A 16,732-nucleotide genomic window follows, 5' to 3' on the forward strand; every position below is an offset into this window, starting at 1 on the left:
GTCAACGGCCACACGCACCGCGCGCCGCGCGCCCCGCTCCGCGCGCCCCGCGCCGCACGCCGGCGGCGGCGGCGCGGCGGCGGCGCGGCCTACAAAGTAGGCACTACGAACCGATCCTATTTCTTTCTCTGTCTATCGTAAATTATAAATTTATTTTATTCTTATTCTTAAATGGACGGATATTCAACAGGCATAAAATTTATGGAATACACGTCAATTTTAAGCAGAAATCTAAAACAACCGACAGAATTAAGTTGACAGCACACGTCAAACGGTTTGCATACCACCGAGATACCTTTTTGATTCGACCGGGTTATTCATTCATTTACTCATAGGAATCGGGGCCATTATCTACCTAAAACAGTTGAAACAGTAAATAATTGTATTCTTTGTTGTCATTAGAATAACTAACAACCAACTAACACAGATTAGATAATTAGTTACCTACTATGTCAACCATCCACCAACTTAGTATGTAAGTACCTACGCAAAACCTCGCTACACAAAAATCGAGCGAAATCGCGTCTAGAATTCGCGGCGGACACTCCGCCAGAGTGTTGCCTATCGATATTCTATCGATAAATAGTTAAAAAAAACCAATAGTAGGTACCTATCGATAGATCTTTTAGATCAATACCCATTATTGTTACAAAGCAAGACCTATCGGTACTATCGCTAGTACGGACTAAATGTACTATCACTACTTTCGATAGTTTAGACAATTTTCAAGTTCAACAATTGATAATCTACCTATCGATAGTTCGGCAACTCCGCCGCGTAGGCAATGTCGGCATGTTCAAAGAAAAAAATTGTCCGAGAGGAGTGATCTTATTTTTCTTGTTACATGTTGGTACCGAGGTACTAAGTACATACTAAGTTATTCGTGTTTTAAATCTCATTGTTAAATCATCAGTAAAGAACTAATTAAACCTATCCTGTTCTGTGTACAATATTCATGTAACGGCTACGTGCTTACATAAGTACCTAGTAGACGGGAGCAACGACTTAACGTACCTTCCGAAGCACGGATCATTTTACTTTCGGACAATCAGGTGATCAGCCTGTAACGTCCCAACCAAAGGCCTTATAAACAGATTTTTGTGATATGTCCCCACCGGAATACGAACCCGGACCCTCCGCATCCCATCGCTCAACCACTGGACCACATAGGCCAAGAAGGTTCTAAGACATAATTAAAGGATCCTGGGACGCAAGACCTCCGAGTTAGGGCTTGTTTGATCTGTCTTGATGGATACTCGGACGTGAATAGCCTCACGGATCAAGGGCAACGCGCGCCAATAAAGTAGGCATTACGAACAGATACTAGGTATTTCTTTGAGTTGATAGGTATCAAGTGAAGTTTCCTGTCGCAAAATTCATAAAAAAAATAGATTTTTTTTAGTCCCATATTGTGTTTTACGCTGCATAGAACGCACATTTAAAATAAACAAATAAAAATTACTAATTATTAAATTTTATCAATGTCATCAATAATAATAATAACGTATCTACAACTTCAGCTATGCGCAGGTGAATAGCCGGCGCACGGGTCAAGGGCAACGCTCGCCAATAAAGTAGGCATACGAACAGATACTATTTCTTTCTCTGTCACTTGCACCATAAACATACTTCTCTCTCTCTGTCTAGTCGTCGGCTCGACTCGGCCGCGGCCGGCGCGTCGTCGGCGCGCCTTTGATGCTTTGCGCTAACGCCGCCGCGCGCTTCCGCTCAGTCGAATACTAAGCTTGACCCGAATCGCGTGATGTTTTTCGAGGATATTTTTTTCGTGTTTGTGAGTGTTTTGTGTTTGTTTTATTCTGTAAATTAATAGTGTCGACTATGATGATAGATCATAGACCATTTACTGCACAAAAGTATGGAAGATTGTTGATGTTTATTAAAGAGCAAGGTGTTGTGTTTGTGAGTGCGTGTGATACCTACCTACCGCGGAGGAAACGCGATGTTGCATACCTACGTGACGTGACATGTTCTAGGGTACCTACCTAGTTACTTCATCCGAAGGAATAACAATTAAGGTAAGGCAAGAGTAGGGTTTTTATTATTAATAAGTTAGGAACGTTTTAATAACTGGTAGGTAGGTACCGTGCGTGAAAAATCGTGGCAGTAGGTGTTCTACTTCAACAAACTCAACATTTTTAAACGTTGCACCACTAAGCATCTAAATACAAGAGAATGAAAACTCCTACCTAGATACAACATCGTATCACGCACGCACGCGTAACGTAGCCGTGCGTAGGTTTAACGTCTGTGTGCCGCGTTGTTCGACTTACATTGCGGCACAGTAAAAATTCAAAATCTTAATTAAACATTTGCGACAAGAAAAACACCCACCATCGTTTTTAGTACAATCAAATAGGCGTTCCATTTTTTTTTTCGTTACGATGTCCCTAACACCCTATAATGGTGAGGCCAAGCCAGCGTATTTTTTTGACAGAGCAGAATTTTTCAGTACTCGTAGGCTTTCCACCTTTGACCTTTGTAGTGACTGAAAAAGAATATTCATTTTGACAGTAGGCGAATACGGTTAGGTGGTAATAGGACCCCAAGGTAATATAGGTCTCGGAATTATAAGGCTATTCGATAGTATCTAAAATTCTGGTAACTTAAAAAGTGATTTCCTTAGATGATTAATTTATTACATTTAAGTTCGAGTCGTGTATCTTATGAGTACGTTATTATTGTCATGATTCTTACCATGTAATATGATTTAGTGTTACTAAGTGCCCTTAGTAACACTAAATCATATTACATGGTAAGAAGAAGGCATTCTTTCACTAACATTTGCAGCGGTTCCTGCGGGTCTACTCGTATTGGGGTAAAAAGTTGGTGGAATTTACATTCTTGTGTTACATCAATTCAAAGCTCACTTACTTAAATAGACATCTTGACGCTGATTATATGGTTTCTGTATTAATTTATACTGCCGTAAGATAATTTTCAATTCCTTGTGGTGCAGAGTCTGCGGAAAACATTATTGTCACGTCGTGCAGCCCCACGTCGGGCGCCAGTTATATGAATTTACGATGTCGAATGACCCAGAGATTTATATTGTTGTGTTACTTAGGCGCGGTGAGTGGCGAGCGGAGCTGGTCGCGCGTGCGGGCGGCGCAGGGGTCGGCGCAGGGGGCGGCGCAGGGGGCGGCGCGGGCGGCATGGGGCGCGCCCGCGGCCGGCCGGCGCCATGGCGGTGAGCTGCCCCGAGGTGATGTACGGCGCCTACTACCCCTACCTGTACGGCCGCGGCGCCGCGCGCTCCTTCCACCACGCGCCGCACTTCCAGTATGACCGGGTCGGTACCTATCAGCTAGATCTGTGTCTCGTCAGTCGGTGAGTCGACCGATACTGACGGCGCTGGTCGTTCACAGTTCAACGTGGGCAGCGGCGCCGGCGGCGAGTCGTACGGCGCAGGCGCGGCGGGCGCACTCAGCACGGGCTCGGGCTCGTCGGGCGCGCAGTCGCCGGCCTCGCCGCCGCACGCGCACGCGCATGCGCACCACGCGCCGCACCATGCGCCGCACACGCCGCATGCGCCGCACACGCCGCACGCGCCGCGCCTGCGGACCAAGGAGGAGGATCTCTCGGCGCACGGCCGCGCCAGTGCCGACGGTCAGTATCATTTCCTCCGCTCCCTGGGCCACTCGGTCCCGGCGATATATCTGACTTCGCCGAGCTTCGTGCCCGCAGGAGGCGCGGCGTCGTCGGACTCGGAGGCGGAGTGTGGCGGCGCGGCGGGTGCCCGCGCTGCGCGGGCGCAGTACGTCAGCGCCAACTGCGTCGTGTTCACGCACTACTCGGGGGACGTCGCCGCTGTCGTCGACGAACACTTCGCGCGCGCCCTCTCTATTGATAAGCCAAAGGGTGAGAAGCTCCTTTTGATTACATACCAATTGTCAACGTGCGACTCTTGTTCAACTTCATCTTAACCAACTTACTAAAGTAGCACTTACTTTTCATATTTGAACTATTGGTCTCAATGAAACTTTAGGTTCATTAAGTATAAATACCTTATTGTTAAAGGAAGACCTACTTACGAATTAACCTACTTTAGCTTTTGGCTACCAGTCAGTAGACATGTAGATTATTTTATAATAAGGTACAGTCGTGAAAATGAGACAAACCCAAAATAGACGACGTTGGGACGCTCTTTGCTACAAATCCAGTGCTATTACCTATTTCGTTTCTTGAAGACACGGTAAGTCAATCAACTTTCAAGAACCAATTTATAAGCCAGGAATTCAACCATAAGTACAAATGTTGTTTCTGAAAAGTTAATGAAATTTATAATATAAAACGGTGACTTGAAGTGGATCCCGAGCGGTGTCGGAGTGGCGAGCGGCTGCAGTAGATAAATCAGCCGCGCGTTCATTACGCCGCAGTTTAATTACACCGCCCCTCCCCCTGCCGCTCCTGCTCCCCCGCGGCCCCGACGCTGGCTGTTCGCGCTCAATCTCCGTGAACTTCATTTGCTCGCCTATTGTTTATACCTGCCGCTGCCGGCTCCGCTGGCGCGGCGCGGCTCGGGAAGCATCGCTATATAAAGTATGCAATAACGAGCCGTGGCAGCATCCAGTCGGACGAGTGGCCGAGCGAGCTGCGGCCGGCGCGCGGCGGGGCTGTAGAGACGTGATAACGCGGTGACGACCGCAGAATGACGCAACCGGACCGGTTCCCGCGGCCGCACTCCTCAAAAACTGGGCCGCAGATCGAATAAATTGTCTGTTCGACACGATACTGGCCCTGGCGAGGTACGCGGCCGCGATTAGATCGGAAAAACGCGAGCCATTACTTAAAAGATGGCCGAAAGAGGCCGCGCGGCAAAAACGCATAATGCTCCCCACATTCGCGAGCGGCTTTGTGCCGCCGCACGCCGCACCGAGCCGCAAAAACCAGACCCGAAACTATTCCCAGCTAATAACAGCGTTCTCGTTGTAACGCGCATAATAAACGTCCAAACAAAGATACATAGAGATGTTATCTCGCTGGAGTAATTTGCCCAGGGTACATGCGGTGGGGGCCGGTGAACGCTACAAAATGCTCTTTGCACGATGAATTCATCTGTCGATGAACTATTTAGTTACTGTCAACTACATACTTACAAGTATTTACAAGGTGTACGGTTCTATTTATTATGAAGTACTTACTATTACAGTTCAGTTTAGATTTTTAATTACCACTTTAGTACGTGGCTAGCGTGCTCATGGACTGCTGATTCATTCGGCATGCTATTTATAAAAATCAAGGTTTTATTAAGAAAGCTTTTCCTACAGAATTTATAATTAAACATTAGTTGGTGGTTTACAAAATACTGTGCAAAATTAATTAATAAACGCAAATTCATTATTTCTGGCTTAGAGCTCTATGACTATAATTAAATCGTTCCAAAGGAGTGCCTAATTATCATTATTAAACATAGCGTCTATATCCCCGAAGCGGTAGACAGATGTGAATAGATGACATCCACTCCTAAAGTCAAATTTCATTTTTATCCTGACGTTTTGAGTCCTAAGTATATTTATTCTTATGTACGGTCACGGGTACTAATATGTATACACTGTGAAACCATGTCACATTAACTTTTTTGACAAATTAAACCGTAAGTCTCATTAAATATCGAATATGATAGTGCGACAGGGTTCTACAGTGAGTACATGATATTGCTCATGACTGTAAATCACATATATTAAGCATACTCCACCACGCTGCTCCATTGCGTGTTTATACGACTAATGGCCGGGGCTAACGGCTTAACGTGCCCTCCGAAGCACGGAATTATCTTACTTTTTCAGACAATCAGCTGATTGAAACGTGAAAAAGTCCTTATCAAACAAAGCACAGTCTCATAAAGTGCCTTCGACAATGTTCCTATCGGGAATTGAACCCGGACCTCCAGATCTTGCGCTTAACGCTCTTACCACTTGAACACGGAGGCTGTTCTAAATATTAAAAGTAAATGAATTCTTATAATAATAATAAAAACGTTTTGTCTTGTTCATTCTTTGATTCGGATTTGCTCTTGTAATCAGCGTAATAATCTAACCGATTTGGTATGAATAGATAAAGTGATACTAATTATTCTATTATTACATGTACTTAATCCCATCTTACTAGCATAAAATGTATTTTGTTATCACTAACTACATCACATGTACCAAAATTAGGATTATTCAATTTTAGGATAAGTAATATAAGTTTACAAACATCAACACTAGGACCAACGACCATTAGATATATTAATAATGTAAGACAGTGGAATAGTATATGTGTGTATGTGTGTGTGTAGAGTGCGTGCCGATGGTGTCGCGGAACCTGCCGGCGTCGTTCTTCAACGCGGCGGCGGCGGCGGGCGTGCCGGGCGCATGCGCCGGCGTCGACCTCTACGACTACGACCCCTGGCACCAGCACTACTCCGGGTGAGCACACCAACACTTACCACAAACCTGAACTTTATTTATTATACACTAATTTGCCTTTTAATATGGGTTGTACAACCCTGTCTAGTTTAAAATGACGCAAGACGTTATGGGCTGACAAGCCACTTGAGTGTGCCGTGAGACCAACGCGAATGCCGTCCATTAGCTTCTGTAGCTCTCAGGTCACGCTGAAATATAAAGTTGTTGAATTCACCGATGAAATGTAATGGTAATTGCAAAGAGATTCAGGTGCGAAGAGACACGCAATGCTATGCTAATACACGCTTTAACCGGTTATCTGTGTATCCAGCCAGTGTTGTACTCAGGACGGTAGTGTGTTGCGGCAGGTACGGGCACGCGGCTCACCGGCACGCGGCGGAGTACCACGCGGCGGCGCAGGCGCACCACAACATGGCGGCGGGCTACGGCGGCCTGCTGCTGGGCCGCGGCGCGCTGCCGCAGTACAAGCCCGTGGACTGGCCGCAGCCGCCGCACCTCGACCCCGCCGCCTGCGCGCCCTACTCCTACCCCGCCGTGCCCGGTAACTATACTGCTGCATTTGTCTTCACCTTGACTTGATGTCGTGCCGGACAGAGTCGCCAATCTGTGTGTCAGTCGCAAATTCATTTGAATTTAAAGAATACACTGTTAGCAGCTGAGATATCTACGTCATTTACGGAGGTTTAGTTTTAGCACCATACACGACATTTAAGTAACTTTGATTTATAATAACACCAACAGCCATCTATCTCTTCCAATACTTAGTACAGACTTCACCTAGCAAATCGAAAATGAAGCAATTTAGGTAAGTAGTACTTACACCTACACCACACTCTATAGTTATACGAGGCGTCTGGGGTTGTTAGATTTTAACACAAAAAATAATATTCATTCGTATTTTAGACAAAGATATATCATGGATACTGGATACTTGTAATATTTCTGGTACAGAAAGTAATGTCCCCTTAATTATAAAGCCATTGACCGATGACATTCTTCCTGCGACGTCGCGGGCCCGGTGAGGTCACGGACTTCAAAGCTCCGTATTAATTGTGTCACGTTGTTTGTGATGAAAGCGTTCGATAAATAACGTCACAATCAGAGGACGAGCGCCGGAGCGCGGGGATGTGTATTTTGAAATTCAAAGAGATTCCGCTCTCTTCGACAGAGATATTTTAATTGTGATGATTTAAGCGCTTTATCCGAGTGACAAAACAAAGCATTCTCGCTTTGTGGCCTTCCGGCCCGCCGCCGCCGCCGCCCGCGCCCGCGCCGCGGTCCTCAGAACATGGAAACATTAAATTGTATATTTTTACGTGTGAGTGGAGGTTCCTCTGCAGTTATTATATTACGGAGTTTTCCTCGCTCAAGGTCGTGGGGTGATCGCTCGCTTGTGAAATCACTTGAGTGCGAACTCAAACTTGCGCATCTTCTGTGCCTAAAGGCCGGCTGCGTATCAACTCGTGCGTGCTCTGTAAAAAAAGTTAATTCATTATACATATTAAAATGTACGATACACTCGTAAGATTATTTGAAATAAAATTCCGTCCCTATCCGCCTTTTACTACTCAAATGGTTTTTGTTGCCTGTTTCAGTTTGTTTACTTGTAGTTATTGCAGTATTAATTAACTACCATCACGTGCGTTTGTTACCAATATGACTGCCAGGAGTTTCAAAGGCGTAAAAAATAGTTTAGCAGCAATTAGAAGTCAAGTGATGCATACGTGAAGGTTGTAATAGCGCTGGACACCCGGCGGCGGCGAGTTGGAAGCCGAGTGACGTCAATTACGACCATTACCATTATTCGCGGCGGCGGCGGCGCGACGCGGGGCGACGCGGGGGGGGGGGGGGGGGGCGATGGACGGCGGGGCGGCGGGGTCGGGGCGTCGAAACAAATGAAATTCCCGGCTTCCCCTTTGTCTCTGCGATCGCGTCCTTTGATTGATGCCTCGACCCCGCGCCACCGCGCCCGCGGCCGCGCTCGCTCGCGCCGCGCCTTTTATATCCACTTACAACTACCTATACTTACCTACTTATACCTACCAGTCCACTGCCAGAAATAGGATGGCCTCCATGTTTTTATAATTGTTCTTGTACTTACTTAATGACTCGTTTTAAGTAACGTGCAAAGCGTACGACGCCATGTAAACTATCTCTTGTCGAACAGCAATAGGTACTTATTTGACTGAAAAAATATCCCTACTTGTTATTTATATAAATATATCCACTTATACTTATATACACATACCCGTGTATGTCCGTACACGACGTTAGAAGACTACAACTTGCATCATTGACAGGGCTGATTGTTGTTTAGTCGATTTCTAAGACGACCGTCGCGTTGTGGGTGGGACACGCAGAGAAACACGGAGTTCCGCGGACCGTCGGATAGCGGCATAGGAGGTAGGTACGTTCTTAGTTTATAGTTCCGTTGCTGACCTTACACGGAACGTTTATCTACTTGTACTTGTACTTGTTTATTGAAAACATATATATTTTTTCTAAGTATAATAGTCAACCTTTTAAACTTGCAAGTAGCTAGGTAATATTTCTAGTTACGTATAATGAAACGTAAGATTATGTCTAGTACCATTAAATAATCAACTTCCTGACAGCTCACAATGCACACAATGTCACTAGCCACGTTTAGTACATTCATACAAATACATGTATTTAATTATATATTTATTTATTCGTTACAGCGTCGTCATTATGCCATGTGCATAAATACAAGTCGTAGCGACGCGTAGCCGCATACAAAAGACATCAACGCGACCATAATTGTCCTAATTACATTCACAATAATACAACTAATGATTGATTTTCATTAAACTTCTAAAAAAGTGATGCTGATGACTTGTGTATGGGTCAGGGAATAGAGTTCATTAATCCACCATCTTCATAATAGTTAACATGAAAGTTTTACCTGTAAGTAATCATCATGATCACCAGCCCATTAACGTCCCCACTACTGGGGCACGGGCTTTCCCTATGGATGGATGAATAGGGAGATCGGGCCTTAAACCACCACGCGGGCCCAGTGCGGATTGGTGGTTATTAACGACTGCTAATGCAGCCGGGACCAACGGCTTAACGTGCCTTCCGAAGCACGGAGGTGCTCGAGATGAAAACTTTTTTTTTGTGGTCACCCATCCTATGACAGGCCTGTGCGAAAGTTCCTTAACTTTAACAATCGCAGACCGAGCGCGTTTACCGCTGCGCCACCGAGCTCCTCAAAGTAAGTTGGGTGCTCAAATTTTGTGATTGAAAATGTGAAATTATAGTTAGGTAAGTACTAACTTATTGGGAGGATTGAGGTCCAAGTGTTTTTAAACAAAACTTACTGTTTAAGTAGATAGTTCAGAAAACACAAATAGGGGGTGCATTGTGTGTAGGCCCAAAATGTGGCGGAGCCCCATATGTCATTGTGCGTGACTGGTGGGGAACATCCTTTAGTAGTGTACCTAGTATGGTGGAGGTAGTGTGGCGCGTGACATAGGGACAGTGTCCGCGCGGCCCCCTTCCCCCGCGGCCCCTTGGGCGCCACCCCCGCGTCGTGGGGGCGACACTATTACTAATCTCAGACATTATCCTCAAATCTCGATGGCATTAAGCACTTGTCGATTTGTTTCTTGTCCTTTGTAGTTCTAGAGTAAGATACTTTTTTTTTCTAAGATATCAAACATAACTAAAGTTTTTCTTAAAAGATTAATTAATAAATTTATGTTGCTTTTTATTATATTTAAATTTCAAGATATAATATTTTATTATTCAATTAGACGTAACTTCCAAAGGAAACATGTGCCGATAAATTCACAAAGCGAATGGGCTAGGATATAAAATGTAAATAGAGGCGCGGCTTTGTACTACAAGTTAAAGAGAGTCCGCCGAGAATGTGTAGATTGTGTAGTGTCCAGTAATGGTCCGCGACGGGCGGTGAGCGGGCGGCGGGGCGGGGCGGGGCGGGGCTGCGGGGAGCGGGCGGGGCACGCCCACCGCCCCGCCCCGCGCCCTCGCCCCCCGGCGCCCCGCTCCTGCTCAGCCCCCGGCGCCCCACCATGTCGCGTCTCCTGCAATTGTGGTACAATACAACAAAACACTACATTTGTTACTACGAACAAAAGTTGAGAGTTTTTGAAACTTTTATAATGAACTAGGTTTTTAAAAGCAAGCGCTTGCTTTTTGTTTCTATATTTAACAGTTATTTCTATGACTACATTTTAGGACTATGTAAGATCTTAAGGGCTTTTGGCTCTATTTATTTAATTGTAGTTATGGCTTATTTTATAGAGTCAAGTAGGTACCAACATTATTAATTATACAATTCTAAATGTAGCTCCTTCACACAGCTGGCTGCGTCGTTTGCAAGAGAGAGCAGGTCACGTCATGAGTCATGGGTATTGCCAGTGCTTATTTTACATTACTATACATTTTTGGGGTATTCATTTCGACAGACGTCTACAACAAATGCGTAGATTACTTCTATAGTAGGTATTTTTTTTCTTTAAAGTTACTGAAGAAGCGTAATTAGCTGAAAAATATACCCACCTATTAATTTCACCTGGCTTATTGTGGTGCTTAGTCGCAGTTATACAACTTTGAATCAAAGGGTAGATTTATAGGTACTTGTTTAAACGTTTAGCAACTGGATGGCACGCCGAGCGCGTCGCGTCGCCTTACAGCGACCACGAACGTGGTTTGTAATTCTGGAAAGGACATTTCATCATCTCCATTACATTATCCCGTTGTATCACAGGATCCGCTAGAGGGTAGAGTTTTATTGGAAAGGACATGTTTACATGTGCAAATAAGTATGATTAAACAGGTACTAATAGGAGTGTATTGTTGCAGGTCTGGAGGCGCAGGTGCAGGACACGTCCAAGGATCTGTACTGGTTCTGAGGAGCGTGCGCGCAGCGGGCCGCCGCAGCGCCGTGACGCTCCGCACGGTGTTGCGCCGTGTGGGGGCGGCGGCGGCGTGGCGTCCTGCGCGGCCAGCGTGGCGTCCTGCGTGGCCGGCGTGGCGTCCTGCGCGGCCAGCGTGGCGTCCTGCGTGGCCGGCGTGGCGTCCTGCGCGGCCGCGGCCGCGTGAGAGCAGTGTAGTGTAGTGACAAAGACAACGACTCATGCTCACCTCGTAGGTACCTAGTGACTGACTGTTGCGAGACAAGTACTCTCATGTCCATGACGTGACCAACTGTGTGTTATTGCTCAAAGTGAAGGACATTGAATGTAATGCCCGCGTCCCGCGAGTGGTTGTGTATCTACCTACGACGTTGTGCCGAGATGTCGATGCATGAATCAAGCCACAGATCTCAGATCTAAGTATACTCATACACAAAGGAAGGTGTGTCAGAGGTACGTACGAGAGAAGCGACGTGTGACATGCTCTCTGGAACTCACCCAGCATCGCATTGATCACCAGCCCGGCGCCATCACACCACTCTGAACGGGCGACAGGCTCAAGTCTCATAACGCGGGAACAATGATGTTAATTTGCTCAAGTATAGTACGATTCATCCTGCCGTACACTCATTCTCTCACACGCAAATTGTATTGTAAAAGGTAGAGTTTTTATTTGAGTATACCTTATGTCGATATCGTATTCACAACGAAATAATGAGTAATGCAAGCGATGTAAGGATCCAAATACTGATAGCCTGATAGATTACATAAAGCTTTATCTCATTTGTTGGCTGTAATAACAGTTATAATATAATTTAGCAAGTACTTACCGGATATTAGTTACAAATTACAAATTACGAACCTTTGGAACGTAGACACAAGAAGGAATATTTTCACAAAACTCTACCTATTCATTTATATAGTTATTTATCATATTAATACATAGTTTGAAAACAAATTAATTGTTATAATGCTGGAAAATTCTAGATACTTGTATAAATGAGTTTCTAATTAAAAGATGAAAAATGTATATTATGTAATGATAATGACCATTGATTTATGATTAGTATTCCGGATAGAGTTGTACTAGGTATATCGCACGTTGTAAGTATTAGTGGACACGCGGTGTGGTACGCGGTACCTACCTAGTTTAGACAATATTGGTATAGATAGGCAATGTTTATGTATGTACATACATACCCGTAGAGTAAGCTACGTTAAGCACATAGTTGTACGCAGGCGACGACGTCGTACTACAGCCTGCGCCCGCGCCGCACATACGTACACTACTTTATTGTTCTCTTGTCCGCTCTCTTATCTCTCTGTACTCTTTTAACTGGTAGTTATAAATCAATATTTTAAGCAATTGATTGTAATACTACGCGTGCGGACGGGCTACGCGGGCGCAGGCGCGCTGTGGTCGTCAGCTGTTATTTGGTTTCCCGGACATTTCCTTGTAATTTGAATGATCGAGAAGGAGTTCACCCGCCTCGTAGTGTGTCGGCACGCACCAGCGCCGCCTCGCATCCACCACGCCGCGGCCGCGTCTCGGCACGTGGTCGGCTCATGATATTGTGTTAGAGGTAAATCTGAAAATGAGAATAAATTCCGTATCTACTGTGATTGTTTCACACGAGCTGTTTCATTTGGACGACTCCTACCTACCCGCTAATTGTGTCTATAAAGAAGACAAGATCACAATCCGGCAACGTGTTCTCCGAGGTGCGAAGCAATACGAGCGCACTCCCCCCACGACAGAACAATAGAGGAGATCTCTAACTGATGCGGACCATGAATAAATGAGTCAAATATTTATTAGCCATTAGCAATGAATAACAATAGCATTTCTGTGAGAATACATTAACGTCTGATAACAAATGAAATATTAAGTAAAACGAATATTTTCTGTTTTAAAGATTAAACCCGTCGTTGAGATTTGGTTTTGCTGCTTTTATTCGCTATATGTAGGCAGTTCATACTTATTTAATTTATTTTGGCATCAAGAATGCCGTTTCACGTTTATTATTTATAGTAGCTTGTATATTAATATGTCCCGCATATTTTATTTTACCGAGAACCCAGAGTATCTTTGATATCTCCGTTCAGAATGATCAGATAAATGTGTTTCTAAAACGGAGTCATTGTAAGTGTTATTTTAAGTGGCTGGAGCTCGTAAAGAGGCAGTTAATCACGGGGATTAAAATAACAATAGTGCGGTGGCGGGGCGGCCGCGGGCCCGCATGCTGGCCGGGCGGCGGCGGCGACCGAAATAGCGCCATTAGCCGCCCGTGTTTGTAAACACGCGGCCGCCGCTAAAATAGACAAGCATTGTCACCTCGCGCACAATGCCGCGCCGCCGCACCACCGCCACTCCACACAAATAAACCACTCGCTGATAGCATTCCCTGTTCTTCACGTAAACTAAAATAACTCCCACTCGACACATCGAATTTGTCGTCGCCCAATTTATGCTAATGGATCGTTAATGGCGACATAAATATTATAATTAGTATCGGTTTACATTGGTCTCGGACGACTTCATCTGGAATAACGTTTGCTGAGTGCTTGTGTTCAATTAGACGGCTCGTTGGTCGCCGGCGGGTGTCTCCGAGCTGGTATCAATCAGCGCGGCGGCGGCGCGGCTGCGGGAATAGTAAGTGGCTCATTGTCACGGGCCCCGGGGTGAGGGGCGCGGGGCGCGCGGTGCGGGCTACTCGCCGGGACCAGCTGGCTAGTATGCACCGCCACGTCCCATCTATTAAGCTATAAACAGCATCTACTTAACAAACTCCACGAGACAATGGCTACATTTTACGACGTACCGTCAATCCAGTTTCACTGTAAACCCGTCTCGATATAAAAAGAAATCTAAATTGAAAGAAAACTTGGCCTCTTGTTTTCCCCAACAAAATCTTTACGAAAAATAAGAATTTGCGGTACAACTTTTAGTCAACAAAAATAATTATGGGGACAACTTGAGCCTTTTGTTTTTATTAGAGGAGTACCCATTCGTCCGTCGAACAACTGTGTAAGGGCATCGTGAACAAAGCGTTAAACCCTGAAGCGGCGGAATTCCGAAATAAAGTAAAAAGTGTTCGGTTGCGGAATGCGCGTCGCGTGGGAACCGTCTGCGCCGCCGCTGCGGAAGACAACCGCACATTACTGCACCGCGACCTCACTCTCATATGTTAGGATACAGTGCCACCTGAAGAGCCGTAAAGATCAGATGCATTCAAACATCCTACGACTTCAGTATAAACGCTACTTTCACAAGTCATTCTTGTCAACACAACGCAACGTCGTTAAATTAAACTGTGAAGGTGGTTGCCGTCATAAATTAGAGGGATGATGTAGATGTGTTATGATCTAATTATGGTGTCATAATGAGCGGTGTGTGATGTATCGGGCGGTGCCGGAACCGCGCGGTGATTAGTGCGGCGCATATGTGCCGGCTGCGCGGTGCGCTGTGTTGTACGCTGCGGCGGCGCAACCCGCGGGTTTTTGCGAGCGTTGCTTGCTTTGTGCGCCGCCGCGTCACGCCGCGGTAATGAGCCGACCCCTCTAATGACCCGCCGGCGTCACGTGGTTGTCACACCATATAAAATGACATTTTATTTCCTATTCAAGTTAAACCGTCTAATCGACTTACGACTCTACAGCTCATTACTCTAGCAGAGCAACTAGCTATGCTGACAGTTTTTGTATATGGACATAAATTTGTTTTTTGCTAGACTGCTTCTACGAGCTGCATATTTTCACACGCGAAGAAATGTCTCTGAGAGCTTCACAAACAGCTAGGTACGACTTTAACGTTGTCATCTAATTGTTTGGACGAGGATGATAAGAATAGTTTAGGTAATCATTCACCTGCAGCGTGTATAAGGCCTTCAATAGAATCGGTAGCAGCATTTTGGCATAGGTTTTTATAGAAGCCACTAAGGACGCAGCCGGCAGCCAGCAGGCACACACGGGCGCGGCATCAGTCCGCCGCCCACACGTGCGCCGCAGCCTGCGACCGCATCATTAGTGCTGCTACCAACACTGATCACATAATGAACCGACACGCACACCCGTTACATTTCTAATTACCGTTTCGCCTATTTGGTGGAACCAACCAAGTCTCCTTCCGCTGGGACACGTCACCACCTCACCGACTCGGACGTGTGACTACGTCATCCCACCCGACACACTGATACCATCCCACAAGCAGTGATCAATCTGAGATCTCAAACATTCGTGTAACAGTTTCGTCTCGTTGATAGTTTTTTAACGATGTTGTAACTCTGCGGTTTTATTTGAAAGTTTGTGGACAATCTGTGGTAGTTTATGTGTGTCGATTTAAGTGTGGTTTTATTGTGGTGCGGCGGAATAAATAACTGGAGGAGATAATGGGAATGCTGGAGACGGGCGGGGCGCGGTGGCGATGGTATCGGAATTAACTCGTCGCGGCTATCGCGCACCATCGCCCGCCTGCGCCCGCGCCCGCGCACCACACCGCCTATTATAATGTCGCACAATATTTATGCGACCCGCTTCGCAACGCGCAGTCTGCCACTGGGAATACCTCTAACTTTATATGCAAGCAAATTAACCACCATGCAACATGGATATCAATCAAGTGTATAGTTCTGTAACACTGGTGCTTCATTCATCATCTCCTGAATCAAAAGTAATTACTTACACCACACAAACACATAAACCATCATCAATTAGTATCGATCGGTAACTGAAAATAAATAATGTATAGTTTTGAGGAGCTCGGTGGCGCAGCGGTAAACGCGCTCGGTCTGCGATTGTTGAAATTAAGCAACTTTCGCAAAGGCCGGTCATAGGATGGGTGACCACAAAAAAAAAGTTTTCATCTCGAGCTCCTCCGTGCTTCGGAAGGCACATTAAGCCGTTGGTCCCGGCTGCATTAGCAGTCGTTAATAACCACCAATCCGCACTGGGCCCGCGTGGTGGTTTATGGCCCGATCTCCCTATCCATCCATAGGGAAGGCCCGTGCCCCAGCAGTGGGGACGTTAATGGGCTGATGATGATGATGATGATGATGATGATGATGATGAGTTTTAATAAACGATATATAACAAAAGTAAAGAGAGAAGGAAGAATTCTAATGTATTGCCGTGCTGCGTTCAGTACTGTGCTGTGCGTGCAGTGTGCAGGGACCATTTTACGAGACACGTTCTAATTGTTGTCTGTAATACCACCACATATAACGTAACAACACAAATAGCATCACACCTGAATCATTGGGGTAGGCAGATGTGTATAGTATACATAGCCAGCAAAGTCAAATAACACCTTGTTAAACATTCTTATTGAACCTAAGCCCGACTACTACTACTGATGTCAGGGGCCTTTGGCTAAAAAATAACCCAGACACCAGAGTTGAT

At 45.7% G+C, this 16,732-nt stretch overlaps 1 protein-coding gene across 2 annotated transcripts; it reads left to right on the forward strand.

The window, feature by feature from the left end:
- Positions 1-3,155: 3,155 nt before the first annotated feature.
- On the forward strand, positions 3,156-12,966 carry LOC126367215 (protein vestigial). 2 transcript variants are annotated; one of them, XM_050010640.1, is made up of 7 exons: positions 3,156-3,310; positions 3,387-3,627; positions 3,706-3,879; positions 6,302-6,431; positions 6,779-6,972; positions 11,283-11,403; positions 11,470-12,966. In XM_050010640.1, exons 1-6 carry the CDS (start codon positions 3,203-3,205, stop codon positions 11,330-11,332), a joined length of 897 nt encoding a protein of 298 aa, XP_049866597.1. In that variant the 5' UTR covers positions 3,156-3,202; the 3' UTR covers positions 11,333-11,403; positions 11,470-12,966. The 2 variants fall into 2 exon arrangements, with proteins under 2 accessions (XP_049866597.1, XP_049866596.1); XM_050010639.1 differs by having other exon boundaries at positions 3,170-3,310; positions 11,283-11,401; positions 11,447-12,966.
- Positions 12,967-16,732: the final 3,766 nt, after the last annotated feature.

This window comes from Pectinophora gossypiella, chromosome 5, assembly GCF_024362695.1.
Source record: "Pectinophora gossypiella chromosome 5, ilPecGoss1.1, whole genome shotgun sequence".
NCBI lineage: Eukaryota > Metazoa > Arthropoda > Insecta > Lepidoptera > Gelechiidae > Pectinophora > Pectinophora gossypiella.

Bases quoted from the DNA above. Each gene is read 5' to 3' on its own strand.
- LOC126367215 (XM_050010639.1), top strand. The intron at 3,880-6,301 runs GTGAGAAGCTCC...GTGTGTGTGTAG, and splicing joins CTCTATTGATAAGCCAAAGG to AGTGCGTGCCGATGGTGTCG. The intron at 6,432-6,778 runs GTGAGCACACCA...GTGTTGCGGCAG, and splicing joins TGGCACCAGCACTACTCCGG to GTACGGGCACGCGGCTCACC.